Source organism: Metarhizium album, assembly GCF_000804445.1.
Source record: "Metarhizium album ARSEF 1941 chromosome Unknown scaffold_1, whole genome shotgun sequence".
NCBI lineage: Eukaryota > Fungi > Ascomycota > Sordariomycetes > Hypocreales > Clavicipitaceae > Metarhizium > Metarhizium album.
In genome coordinates this window covers 1,539,528-1,553,056 of record NW_024467575.1, presented here as the reverse complement: position 1 = coordinate 1,553,056, position 13,529 = coordinate 1,539,528, and the positions used below count along the sequence as shown (strand labels likewise).

At 55.4% G+C, this 13,529-nt stretch overlaps 4 protein-coding genes across 4 annotated transcripts; 2 read left to right on the top strand and 2 right to left on the bottom strand.

The window, feature by feature from the left end:
- Nucleotides 1-1,119: 1,119 nt before the first annotated feature.
- On the top strand, nucleotides 1,120-1,452 carry MAM_00441 (uncharacterized protein; the record flags this gene model as incomplete). Its single annotated transcript, XM_040819240.1, has 1 exon — nucleotides 1,120-1,452. One exon carries the CDS (start codon nucleotides 1,120-1,122, stop codon nucleotides 1,450-1,452), a length of 333 nt encoding a protein of 110 aa, XP_040682505.1.
- Nucleotides 1,453-3,431: 1,979 nt separating this feature from the next.
- On the top strand, nucleotides 3,432-4,620 carry MAM_00440 (uncharacterized protein; the record flags this gene model as incomplete). Its single annotated transcript, XM_040819239.1, has 3 exons — nucleotides 3,432-3,588; nucleotides 3,722-4,119; nucleotides 4,261-4,620. The coding sequence occupies 3 exons, from the start codon at nucleotides 3,432-3,434 to the stop codon at nucleotides 4,618-4,620; spliced, it is 915 nt and encodes a 304-aa protein (XP_040682504.1).
- Nucleotides 4,621-5,113: 493 nt separating this feature from the next.
- MAM_00439 (Chromatin assembly factor 1 subunit A) lies at nucleotides 5,114-7,160 on the bottom strand (the record flags this gene model as incomplete). The annotated part of the gene is made up of 3 exons (XM_040819238.1): nucleotides 5,114-5,520; nucleotides 5,580-6,956; nucleotides 7,019-7,160. The coding sequence occupies 3 exons, from the start codon at nucleotides 7,158-7,160 to the stop codon at nucleotides 5,114-5,116; spliced, it is 1,926 nt and encodes a 641-aa protein (XP_040682503.1).
- Nucleotides 7,161-8,389: 1,229 nt separating this feature from the next.
- Nucleotides 8,390-9,439, bottom strand: MAM_00438 (uncharacterized protein; the record flags this gene model as incomplete). Its single annotated transcript, XM_040819237.1, has 1 exon — nucleotides 8,390-9,439. One exon carries the CDS (start codon nucleotides 9,437-9,439, stop codon nucleotides 8,390-8,392), a length of 1,050 nt encoding a protein of 349 aa, XP_040682502.1.
- Nucleotides 9,440-13,529: the final 4,090 nt, after the last annotated feature.

Sequence of the window (13,529 nt, the reverse complement as noted above, 5' to 3'; positions counted from 1 at the left end):
CTTTCTGACTTGGGCATTCTGGACAGCGGCTTTGATGACGCCTTCATCACCATGCGTACACAGTACCCCAGCCCTGGCACGGGGCATCTTGATCATCTAGATGCATCTTCTTGTCAACGTGGTCTCGCGAGTTGCGCTTCTTCGCTCCGTCGAGGCAGTTCAGCAGACTTTACTTTTCTTTACATTCTTCCGAATCCGAGCTGGCCTGGCGTGGCGTACTCTGCAGACACGCGGCACTCATTCGGGAGCATACGGGCTGTCAGTCCCTCTCAAGGTCGAAAATTGGTCCATCTGTCAGGCGGCGTGTTCCGCAGGCGAGGCACGGAGACACGGAGATGATCGCGGGTCGGTTGGAATGGTTATTCGAATACTGCCCGTCTATTCTGCACATGTCCCTGGCTTTGACAGCAGCGGACAAACAGCCTTGCCCTTTTCAGTGTCGCATCACATGTCGATTGGATGAGCTGGTTTCGAATGTCAATGTTGCAAAGCGCTCCCTCCCGCCTTCGTCTTCGCCTTCTTCCCCCCTTTGCCTCTCGTCTTGGACCCTTTGCCAAGCCTACGGCAACCGGGCTCCGTCTTATAAATTCTGAATTACAAATCACGATGTTTGGCTTGTCGGCCAATCCGGGGCGCGGCGTCGTGGCTGAGTCCGGGCGATGACAACTTCACCAAGCACCGCTATCTCGGCTCGCAGGTCGCTGGGAGTCGGACTTGAAGGAGCCCCCTTCCAACAGCTTGACAATCATCCGCTGGCTCGTGGTGCGTGATTCTCCTTCACGAGCAAAGAATGTCGTCAACCAGCAAAGATGCGGCCGCAGCCGTCTTCCGCCCACGCAGATCTCATCGAAAATCGAGAAACGGGTGTGTCAGATGCAAGCAGCAGAGGAAAAAGGTATTTATCGCACAAACAGCAGCAGCAAAGTCCTGGCAATACGTAGCACAAACGCCAGCCAAAAATATCCAGTGCCGTCGCTAAACAAAGTGCTGCAGTGCGACGAGGCGAGGCCCGTCTGCTCCCGGTGTGACAGGCGCAACCACTGCTGTCGCTATCACGACGCCACGAGACGGGACTCGCAAGGCAAATCAAAGCCGGAAGCGACCGGTGGCGAAGACGACATGTCGCAGCCCCTAGCCCTAGGGCTTCCCGAGTCCTGTCGTCTGCAAACTCCCGACCTCGTCCGCAGCTGCTCGTCGTGGTCGGACAAGGTCTACGCGACTGAGTCGACCATGGGCCCTTTGTCGCCGTATGCCCCAGCCTGCCAGGTTGGACACGGCGAGGAGGCCGTCATGCCCGGCGCGATGAGCTCCCAGGAACTCGACCTCCTCGGCTACTACATGGCGCACCCGGGTCGGATCATTCCGTTTGCCCAAGAGGACCTGTATGCGCCGCCCACGTGCGAGTTTCCAACCTTGTGTTTGCCTACGAGCCCCTCGTGGCGTCAGTACTAGGTCTATCGAAGACTCGTATGGATGCAGGAGTCACGATGCTGTCTCGAGCCGTTGTCCAGGGGCTGCCTTTCCCCCCTTGCAGATCGGCACGACGCGTCGCTGCGCCATATCCAGGTCCCCGTGCATCAGGGGCAATGCCGCGCTCGTGGTGGTGTTACGCGGCTCCCCACGTCATCCCATGCCGTTGTTGGCGTTGATGAAGCGGCGGTCTGAGTATCAAGAGTCAGGAGGCAGTCCATCTCTCGTCGCCACTGGCCAGCAAAGCGTCTGGAGCCGCAGAGCCAGGGCTCCCTGCCGACAATGCACTCACTGTATGTATCGTCCCGAAGGTGGACCTTGGCGAAGGCAGTCCAGTGTTTCCTGTTCCCAATCTTGTGTGTGGGCAAAATCCTCCAGGTCCAAATCCGAGGGTAGCTCCGCTCTTCCGAAAGCATCCCGTCAACCCTAACCCTAGCGCGTGCTTTAGGGCGGAGCTGCCCTAGCAGCCCTCAGATTTGCACCTCGACAGGGCTGGAGTCGCTGGACCTCCCCTCGCGTTGACGAGCCTCCCCTCGATCCGGGCCGGCGCTCGACAAGCGGCCATCTGAAGCACCTTAACGGGATGATCCGGCGTCTCGGTAAGCAAGGACACCTTTTGCTCATGATTCTCCGGGACTTGTGGCGAATACCGAAGCCGAGATCGGGAGAAAAAGTGCCACGTCGAGCAATGAGCTGGGTTGGCAAAAAGGATATTATTGACAAGTCGCTGCAGAAGCGAGACCAACGTCCTCCGCACAGCCGACTCGCCTACGCCAGTCTCATGCAGGTCTCGCCTCGAGCTGGCCTTGCCTCGACGTCGGTAGATGCCATGGCAATATTGCAGCCGAAGTATTATAACACCATACTATACTTCCTCCCTACACCATGCCATGGTTGGCAGGAAACGGCATCCCCCCTCTTGCAGCGAGCGATCCGAAGCACAGTCTCCGACTCCCTGGCATGACCGTAACCAAGCGCGTCAAGCCCACGGCATGGTCGTTTACCGTTTGCAGCTTAACAACACAGTTTCGGGGACTCCAGGACCCCACGAACGGGGAATCCTACTTGGGTGCTCCGTAGATGAGGCCACTCCAACGAGCGCCCTACACCGAAATATTGAGAGGAAAAGTATCCGCCCAAGCCGTCAAATCACAGTAGTGCATGGCGTATGGGCTGCGCGGCCAAAGGTCCAAAAATAAATACAACATCAACAATGACGTCGCCGCCCAACCAACCGTCCCAAATCATTCTCTCCACTCACCACCGACCCCGGCACGGCGTGATATGAAGTGGGCGAGCAGGGATCCGCGGCCGCAAAGTTCAAAGTTCAACCCCCCGGACGCAGATCTTGTCGAGATGTCAAGGGGTCCCTTCACCCCCTTGATTCCACCAAGCCGTCCAGGGCCCCCGGGGCCTCCATCAGACGGCCGAGTGGAGATGAGATGCCAACTGTACGGTGGCACATGTCCGAGTGACTTATTCGTACGGGCTCCGGACCATTGCAAGTCGGACAAGTTTTAAAACATCACCAAAAAGTGGATGTTGCGCCTCATTTTGCGCAACAACGCATTTGTCCTAGCTGGCTGGCTGAGAATCCTCTTATTGGTTACACAATGCTGCCGACTATTTTGCCCTCTGGCGCACGCCGCAGACATGCTCCAAGGGTGCCTGCCAGTCATGTGCTTTGCCATGCAACGATCAATGTCCTCTCAGCTTGGGGGCAAGAGAGAGACGAGATAGAAGAAAGCGCAGCTCTCGAGAGCCAAGGGGGGGTCTCGGATAGGCTTTTTATAACATGACTTTGGCTCCCCGTACGCCGTACACGTCCGGCCTGTACACGACACACAGTCCATGAGACACGATACACGATACTAGCAGTGATTCCATCTGCGACTCTTGACGACGACGACGACGACGACAAACAATAACCACACCCCCCACCCCCATCCAGGTCAGCAAACATGGTCAGCGCGAATAAGCTCCTCGTCGGCGGCTTCGCCGCCTCGTGCTCGGCAATTGATCCCGCCGCCGTCTACGACGGTGGACTTGGCAATGCCAACTCCAAGGTCGAGCTGCGCATCGGAAACGGGGGCGCCGGGCAAAGCGGCCTCATCAAGTGTATGTCTGTATTTGTGTCTCTCTTCTTCTCGACTTTCAAATCTCACCGTCCAATTCCGTCCCGTTTTCGTCTTGTTCCTCCCTCGTCGTCGCCCCAGAACGAGACTGACTCTCTTCCTCCTTTCAAAACCAGCCTTATCAGATGCCTTCATCCGAGACGCCGTCGCAAGCGGCTCCTCCCCTTTCAAAGTCGCCTGGTACACCAGCGACACGACCCAGTCCATCAAGTATCTCTCAACGGGCGACATCGACGTCGGCATCACCTACACGCCCTCGGCCGAGGCCATCGCCATCAGCCAAGGCATCGCCCTGGCCCCCAGCTACTACGTCTTCCGCGATCACTTCCTCCTCGTCGGCCCCAAGTCCAACCCTGCCGGGCTGCTCAAGACGGACGACATCTACACCATGTTTTCAAAGATCCTCAACGTCGCCCAGAACAATCGGACTGAACCCCCGGTGCGCTTCTTAAGCAGATACGACAAGTCCGCCACCAACATCAAGGAGAGCCTGCTGTGGGCTAGCATCGGACAGGTGCGTATGCGCGTGCGTGCGTGTGTCATGTACATGTTTGCTCTTCCTCCCCCCCTATCAGACGACACCAGGCAAGCCCCTTCCCATTAATCAACAACGTCGCCAGTTGCTGACGTTCGATTCAACCATCTCGTGAGGCAGGTTCCATGGGCAACGGCCTACTCAGTCTGGTACCACCAATACATCGCCTTCCCCATACAGGCCCTCACCGCCGCCATCCTCCTCCAGGAATACACAATCACCGACCGCGGGACCGCGCTGTCCCTGGACGCCTCGCTCCGCGGCCAGACGGTCACTTACAAGGCCGGCACCGACAGCCCGGACGACCCCCTTCTGAATCCCGCACACCTGCTGATTGGGAGCAAGGCCTCGAACCCAGCCATGGCCCGCGCGTTTGCGACGTGGCTGGTCAGCAGCAAGGGTCAGCAGGTCGTCAGAGACTTCAAAAAGGACGGCCAGGAGCTGTACAGCGTGGCGCCCCCGTCCAGTTCCGCTGCCTAGCTTGGTGCTTCGTCTCCGTGTGCGAGCCTCCGCTACGAGGCTACGAGGGGGCACTCCCGCAGGCCACTCAATGACTGGCTCTGGAAATGAGTACATTTAATGATCACATGCCACAACTACGTAGTATATACATAATGTTAATGGAATACATGTCTCCATGGTCACCGTTGCAACACGCTGAGCGTTTCTTGCTCCGGCTCACATTTTACCCCGTCGGTTCCCAGCAAGCACACAGCAAATAGTCATACTGCTGACGCTAGAACGAGCAGGAGTGCTCTATTGTCAACTTAAATATATTCGAGTCGAGTTATTCTCATTTATACTCCGTACATCGAGTGTGTCGCACTGGCCACTCTGGTCGCGCTAATCGGGCTCAAATAAGTTATCAATGTCAAATGCCAGCCACGTTGCTCCTCGCTAAATACGTTGCCTAGCTATCATGTTGAGAGGGAAAAACATTTGAATTCCTGTCCAAGTGAATTCTGTGCCTCCTTCAGAACACAATCTCATGGCCGGGCTTGAGGTCCCATTCCTTTGACCGGCCAGCTCCTTTCTTCTCAGCCACGTGTTCTAGTGTATTTCTCACCTCGGCGCGGGAGACGCTGCTGCGGAACTGATGAAATATGAAGTCGATGATTCCGACTTTCGACAACGCCTTGTTATCCAGTATGGCCCTCTTGAAGTCATTCAGCAGCTCTGGCTTGACCAACTTGGCGGAAGCCGCTACGTTTGCGGCGCAACCATCGAGAGCGGCGAAAGCATTCGTCGGCGCAGGTGGTGGTGGCATCTTGGCGGCGCTTTCAGTTGCTGACAGTGAAACCTTGACCGGCTGTGCTTTTACCTCTGTTTCCCAATATTGAGATGAAAAGGGGTCGATGCCCCACGTATCTTCCAGTCCTTCTGTTCGCTCCCAGTTAGTATCTGACAACGATACTTGCAGCACAAAAAAAAAGCCTTACCATGAATGAATTCCATCTTGTGTTCGTATACCGTTCGGTTTGGACCAAGACGATTATAGTTCTCGTAACAAACGCCCGTACATTCTGGTTCCATCGCGTTTCCGAACGCACGTCTTGAGAGTCCACCATCATCAGTATCATCTAGAAATCCATCCATATCATCGTCATCATCAAGCTCCTCCTCCTCATCTTCCATGTCAATGTCTTCGCCCTCTTCCTCCTGCCATTCAGCTTCTGAATCATAGTCGTAATCGAGTGGCAGCCGTCGCTTCGTCGGCTTCCGAGCAAGCTTAAACATTGCATCCCGCCCTAAGGCGTAAGGCTTGAACGTTACTGTACCATAGTACGGAGGTCGGACATCTTGTGAAAACGTAATCACTTTTTGAGGAATACTGGCCAGCTTCTGCCGCGCCTCCTGGAAGATATTGTTTGCATCGGACGCACCGGCAGCATTCCTATACGTCGTCTCCATGATGTGCTTCACGGGGTGATGGATGCGGCCGCGTCTAGGAGCCCTTCCTGGAAGCAGTAGTGCCTCCACAGGGTCGAATCCCAGGGGTTTCTGGTTGACCGCGTTCCGTTGGCCATCAAGAAAGCTGTCGAGATTTCGAGACTTTGCCTCTCTGGTTTCCTCGTCCATTTGTGTTGCTGAAGGCGCTAAACGAGTATTTTCCCTCACAAAGAAGGGCTTGAACAACCTGTCATACTCGGTCTCCAATTGCTGAACGGACGCATTACCACGGGCGGCTTTAATGGGGCTTCCGGCAGCGGAGCTGCTGCCATTGTCCGACTTCTTTGACACGCCGGGGATTTTGAAAAACTCATTCAGTTTTGGCTGGCTCCGTGCCCTTCTATCCCTTTCTTCCTGGATGCGACGTTGCTCTTCCTCCTTCTTTCGTTTCTTCTCGTCACGTTGCTCGGCTTTGAGGCGATCCTCCTCTTCCTTTTGTTTGCGTCTCTCCTCCCGCTCTTTGGCACGGGCAGCCTTCTCCTCTTCCAGCTTAGCCTTCTCCTTCGCCTTGGCGGCTGCTTGTTCCTCTCGTTCTTTGGCGCGGACAGCTTTTTCTTCTTCTTGCTTTGCTCTTTCGGCGGCTCTCTTAGCGGTTAGCTCCTCACGCTCCTTTTTCTTCTCGGCTTGTTCCCTATCTTTGGCCACTTTTTCTACAGTCGTAAGACGTTTCCGCTTTGATGCCGTGCCTTTGACACGACTCACCATCGTGTCCGGGCTGTTCCGCACACAAGAATTGTTGCCGACTGTGGCCTTGGTTGGTGTAATGGGATTTGGGGAGTTGCGGGCGGGGGTGCTGCTTCCAGCTTCAGTGAATGCTGGTGACCCGGCTGGTGAAGAATGAAGCTGTGATTGCACCTGAGGAGGCACTGGACGAGGTCAGTCGCGTTACACAATGGGGGACTTTTGAAAGAATGGTACAGGTGCTCACAGCCATCACCATATTGCCCGATAGCAGTGGATTTCGGTGACTTTGCGTCCCCTTCGCCGTCAATCTTCAAAGTATCTCCAGCAAATTCATCGTGACACCTCTTTCGCACGACGGCTTCAGTCTCCTGCACATTGTGTGGCATTTCGAGTAACGGCATCAAAATAATCTCGCCGCTAACCGCAGCAATAACCAACCGTCAACGGTGAATGATTCCAGCCAGAAGAGAGGTCGGAGAGGGGGCAAAAGGATCATTCGTTGCAACACGGTGGTGTCTGCTGCATGGAATTCGAGTGGGTGACGAAACGAGAAAACAGATGTTGACTCAGGCAGTGTTTGAAAAGCCCCTTTGCACATGGACCGGTCGAGCGAGACTCCGTCTTGCTTGAGATTGTAGAAATCAGTGGCATCAATTGATGTGGAAAGTGCACATCAATTGCTGAATTGTCAGGCAGAAGGAGCTCAGAACGCGGTCCGCGTAAACTTGCTGCCGCCACTCAGTTGCTCCGCTCCGCTTTTCGCCCTGGACGCGTCAAGTGGCCCGCGGTCATTTGAGCAACCAGATTATGTGGCTGGTGCTACCCACCAGCCGCAATCCTTTTTTTGTCCTGCGCTAATCCGCATAGACTAGCAGTGGCTTGGCCCTGGTCACAAATTTCCTGTGAAAGGGCAATGATGCAATCATTTTACAACGGCATCACGGAGCCTGGACAAACACACGACCTAGCAGCCTGGCAAGTCAATGAGTGCTAAGATACGGAGTACAGCAGGAGACCTTTCCAATTAGTGATAGAGTGCTGCCAGATTAAGTTTCATATAGAATCGACAGACAAAAATTCACAGTGTCTCAGTCATTCGTAGCATGATGGCTTCTACGGTAACCATCTCTCTCGTTACCCGTATTCATATGAATATTAATATGTACACTTCCCGAAAATTGATATTGATATTATGTGAGTCTGTCATTTCATCAAACACACGCTTTTGTCTCGCCATGCGCAGAGGGGAAAAAACCAATCGCAGCATCATTTTAACCGGCCCTGCACAACAAGAATCAAGGGACACAAGCGAAAGTAGTAAAAACACGACGGCAAAAAAAGAAATCAAAAAGGTATCGAAGGCCTGCGAAACCTTGTAACAGTAGCGAGTGATTATAATCCTATTCCCCAAACACCTTCAATGCAACCGGCAATGAAAACAACTGGTATAAGCGTTGGGCTGTGTAAAGGGAATGACCAGGAGGTCCAAAGGCCCGAAAATACAAACACTGTGCTGGAAAATGCTTCTAAAGCCTTTCGATAATGTGATACTGTCTGAGCACTGCTGTTGCCAGGCAGGATATGCCGGTATTCTATATTCGCGTGTCGTGCACGATTAATCGGGATTGGCGATGAAAAGACGGCCGGATGTGAGTGTTGCGGTTCGCTCGTCAACGCTGCCTCGTCGCTTAAGTTCGTCGGCGCTCTTGACGCTTTTCTCTCTTACAAGAACCGAAAGCTTCTGGGAATTGGGTGCCAACTTCGGGTTGCTACCCAATTCGCCGAGATTGTCGGCTCGTTCACCGCTGCTAGTGCTTCGTGAGCTTTGCGCCCGTCCTGACGCCGAGTCGGAGATAGTGCGCATGGCCTCTTCCGGCCGCTCAATCAGGCTACCAGTACGCTCAGGGGTGCCACCGGGACTTCTCCGGTGGCCTCCTATGGTAACAGAGCTGCCAGAAACTCGATACTGCAAGCCCCGTCGGCCGCTTCCGATGCTGCTTCGGCCACTACTTCCTGTACGGCGGTGGTGTGCGCGAGACGCAGCGTGAGCATCGTCGTCGTCACTACTCTCTCCTTCGACTTCTGTGGCACTAAGTCGCAGAGGCACACCGCCAACACCAACGTGGTTCGTATCGCCTGGAGCATACCCAACAACAGGTGTCTTGCCATGATGCCTGATCTTGGCAGCAACTTTGCCTGTCGCGCTAATTCCAGTGTTGGTCCGGCTGGGAGTGATGGTACCTCGGCCGCCGCCAACAACTTCGAGATTAGCGCGCACCTTGGCCGCCTTTTGTTGAGCTGCTACCCGAGGGTCCTCGTACTGAGCCCGATCGCACCAGACTGTAGCCTTTTGCCGGCGTAGAAGAGCGACATAGCTAGACGGCGGCGCGGTTGTTCCAGTAGAGCGACTGGAGATGGAACGGCGAAGGTCTGTAGACGACGAGGTCCGATATGCAGCCGGCGGCTGCATGCTGGATGTCGTACTAAATGTGTTGACAGACGGCGACCGACGCGAGTTCTGCATATGTGGAGGCATTGCCTGCGGGTAATGAGACGCGGGCTGCTGCTGCATGGGAAATACGCTGGAGGAGGTCGTTCGGGACCGCGAGTGGCCGTAGGCGTTTGTTTGATCCATCGGCCTGGGTATCGCATGCGGTCCTAGCATGATGGTCGAGGAGATGGCTGCGGCGGGATGTGCCTCGCCGAGTCCAGCGGCTGTCACAGCTGTCTCTTTGCTCTGTTTGTTGTGCGGCAAAGGGAGCAGAAGCTTCCTTGCTGGTCTGCAGAACTGAAAATGGAATGCAAAGGCCCAGAAGGGTGTTTGTGTCTAGCGATGGCAACGGGCACGGTCAGGCGCGACGGCGCCTTGAGTCTTATGATGGCGAAGCTGCCGTGTTTTCTAGCCAGGCTGAGCGGCGGCGTCGAGGCAGGAGAAGGCCGCACAGGCGAGACACTCGAGAGACGAGGGCGGAAGAGATTCTGCTGGGAGTAAAAGACCCGTGCACAAGGCCAGCACACTGCACGACTGACTGGCCGTGAAGTTTGGTGCAGGGCAAGAAAGAGAGTGCCCCGGCAAAGAATGGATGGAGGGAGGTGTCCAGGAGAGCTAACTGGTGTGCGGTGCGAGAAGGCGGCGGTGGAGTGCGAAGTGCGTGCTCCATGCGGTTTTGCGTCAAAGGCTGACTCATGGGAGGCCCGGGACTTTTTGACCAGGGTTGCCGTGAGATGGGAGATGGGAGACGGGAGACGGGAGACCCGAGGCCGAGGACAATTGATGATACGTAGCATGAGGCCAGGCGCAGAGAGGCGGGTGGCCGAGTGGTAAGGTTCTAAGGTTCTGGGCGCGGCAAGGCTAAGGCAGGGCCAAGGGGCATCGGCCTTCAGGCATGGGGGCGCGTGAGGGCGTCTGGCAGCGGCCACATGTGCAGTCACAGCAGCGAGAGCCACAAGCAGCCAGTGACAGTAGCCGCTGATGGGGCATGGCAGCCACGCAGCACGTTGGACGGGGAGAAGCGGTGGGACCAGTTGGCCTCTGGCGCCGACGTCTGGACTGGGACTGGATGCTGGCGTCTTTGGTCCGGGCCGGCTAAATTACAGCGGATCAATTCATGCCGACATGCGCGCGCCGAGGCAGCCTTCAACGTTCGGGGCCTGCAATGGCAGAGCAGCATTTGGGGGCGCCGTGGAGCCGTGGAGCCGTGGAGCCGTGGATTGCCAGCTGTAAACCGCTGGGGGCCTAGGCTTGTCAGCCCAACGCTCTTCCGTCTTCATTGTTTCCTGACAATGTTCAGCGTTGGCCGTGCGCGGCCCCGAGCTCGACGGCAGTGTAACGCTTCGGCTCCCGCGCGCCCGCCAACGACGACAGGCACCAATTGATCGTCAAGGGGCCAGGCCATGATATCGGTACAGAAGGCTTCTGAATCACTCAAGTAGTCCGTATCTCGAGCACTTAAGTAAGTGAGTAGGTAAGTACCTAGCTAGGCCTCGACGGTGCTGGGTGCCTGCCTTTAAGTACTTAGGTACTTACTTCGGGGACTTAAGTCCTCAAGTACGGAGTACCCAAGTACTTAACGGAACGTCCTCACGAATCAGGTACCTGGAGCCAGCGAGATTGGCTGCCTGTCGCCCGCACCTTCCAAATCAATTCATAGGCATGAACACCAGCCGACATCTGCCCACCTTGCACCTGTTCTACGGCGCAAGGCGAATGTCTACGGCGTACGGCTTACTGCACATTATTTCACGACCGCAGCACGCGCGTCGACGTCCAGTCCAAAGCCACTACAAAGTATTGAGCCCTTTGTACTAACAGGTTAGCGTTGATACGACGGAGAACCGGGTGCTACTTACTTCTAAGTACGCTTCTTGTCTTTGCGCCCAGCCCCTCCCCAGCTGAACGGTCCGACCAAGACGGGGGGGCAGGCGGGGACAATTCAGGCCCAAGCCCGACATGAGGCGCAACCAGGCCAATCAATTACTTATCATCAATCCATGAGGTGATGGACTGCAAGGATGCGATGCGATGACGATGCTGCCAAACGTGGTCGCTCGCATCCGCAAGTGCGAAGACTTATTATTGGCGCTAGCCCAGCACCCGGATGGTCTTCCGATGGCACCACGGACCATGGATATTTGCGGAAAAGGCTCCCTCCCGCATCCGCGACTTTTGACTCAAACCGACGTTCGCAATTGTTTGCTCCTTACTTGACTCGCACTCGTTGGCGCGTCCATGCAGCGCCCTCAAACACCAAACAACATACTGGTCCTCCGTTGACGGCAAAGAACTGGATTGTTTGATCCGGATTTGTTTGGATACTTGCATGTACCATTGCCCCTCGACCGACACAATGGTGCGCAGCTCGCATAGTGCTCAAGCCCAGCAAGCTACGCAGGGACAATATCGGTCCAGAGAAACGCCAACGCCATGGCCGTACTCGGTCCTGGATAGGCGATTTCAGAGAGATCACGCCCAGATGACTAAGTGATGGTGAGACAACCTTCGCCGGGCACTGGCGCCGCCGCCACAGAGCCATGGCGCAATCCAAGTAACTACTTACGGATACTATTGAGCGATATGTGCTGCAAACCTTGGCGTGGCCGGTCGCTCCACTCACAACTGACACCGGACATCTACCAGTAAAGACGCTTGGTATCGCATTTCGCATACGGAGTACACCAAACTTTGTGGGTCCAGGACATAGCCATCTCCGTGGTCCTGCCAATTTTCGAGTCTGGAATGCTCCTCGAAATCTCCATCCGTGGTCCACGGCATTTTCGGGCGACCGAGCTGTGCCAGCCGACGGCCTGGTTATCTGTTCCTGCAAGCGATGATGTGAACTGGACAGAAAAACACACTTACGCATCATCCAGCTCCCTTCCGCACTGTACTGCTGTATTGTGTCGTCAGGCTGCCGAAGCGTTGATGACTGCCGAGTTTATAGTTGGCTCATGCGGTGTGAGCCGCCTGTGATTGGCTGTGAGGTGGAAGGGTGAAAGCCATCGTCTCAGCGTAGGTAACAAGAAACACCCAAGTGGGGCCGAGTTTCTCTTGCTTGACCTTGACGGCCAAGACGGGCTTCAACACCGCAGGAAGAAAATGAGCCTTATCAAACCGTCACTGGCAAGCGGACAAACAAGCCGGACAAGATGGACCGGTGAAACCACAGAGGTGCAGTGCAGTGTCGAGGCGATATTGGACAAGGGGTTAATGTCCAATGCAGACACACAAGATGTTGCCTTGCCTGCGCAAGCGTTTACGCCTTCTTTCATTGGCATCTGCAATCTATGTCTGGCAACTCGCTGCATCAAATTGAAGTGTAGGGCCCTTGAGCATCAGACATCTGTGGTTCGCCCTGCAAACCTCCCTGCAAACCTCCTCCACATTCATGTCGGGAATTATCGCCGCAAGAGGCCTGGGAAACCCCTACGCACAAGTGATACGTAACCATGTATCAAGGACTTTCCGAGAAGCATAAGTCCCACCCACGATGCTCCCTGCCATGGATGAAACCGCTTTTCCAGTTGCTCAATGTCCGACTTGTCCGCCGCTGCCCTTGCTCCTGCGGACAGACCAACTCTGTCGTCTTAGCATGACCTTGTCATGAACCTGCCTCGGGCGCTCCGCAGTCTGGCAAGTGGCATCGCTGCCCGTGATAGGATGCGTTCCAAACGGCTTGGCTAATGCGGTATCATCCAGACGATGCCAAGATTGGTTGCCGAAAAGCAGAGGTAACTTGATTTGGATGGTGACCGGCCCAAAGACAGCCGTGCCGCGTTGGGTCCGGTATGGACTCAGCAAGGCCGCATTTGTATCTTGGACGCTCGACTTGCGTGCGTGACGGGAACTCCCAATCACGGAAACTGGATGACCTATTTCCGATGCTGTCGCCTTTTGCCTCCTGTGCTTAGCGGGATGTGCAACTCATACCGCACGACACTGCTTTGATCCCTGCGACGCTGATCTGTCATGCCATGTGATGCCATGCCATGCCATGCACTGAAGGCTGTGATGTGATGTGCGACGGTCATGATCCGTACCTAAACAGCTGGTGTTGCTTGAAGGAACGTTGATTGTAGAAGGGTGCAAGCTCTCCCTTGCCACGACGATGATGGCTGTTCCCCAGCAAAACTGGACTGCAACCAGGCTGCATGAAAGTCGCGGCATTGCCGTCGGCCCCTCACTGATATGACTGTGATGGTGCTCCCTGCCGGGGTGAGATCCGGGGGAAACTAACCTGGCACTCAAGTTATTGCCG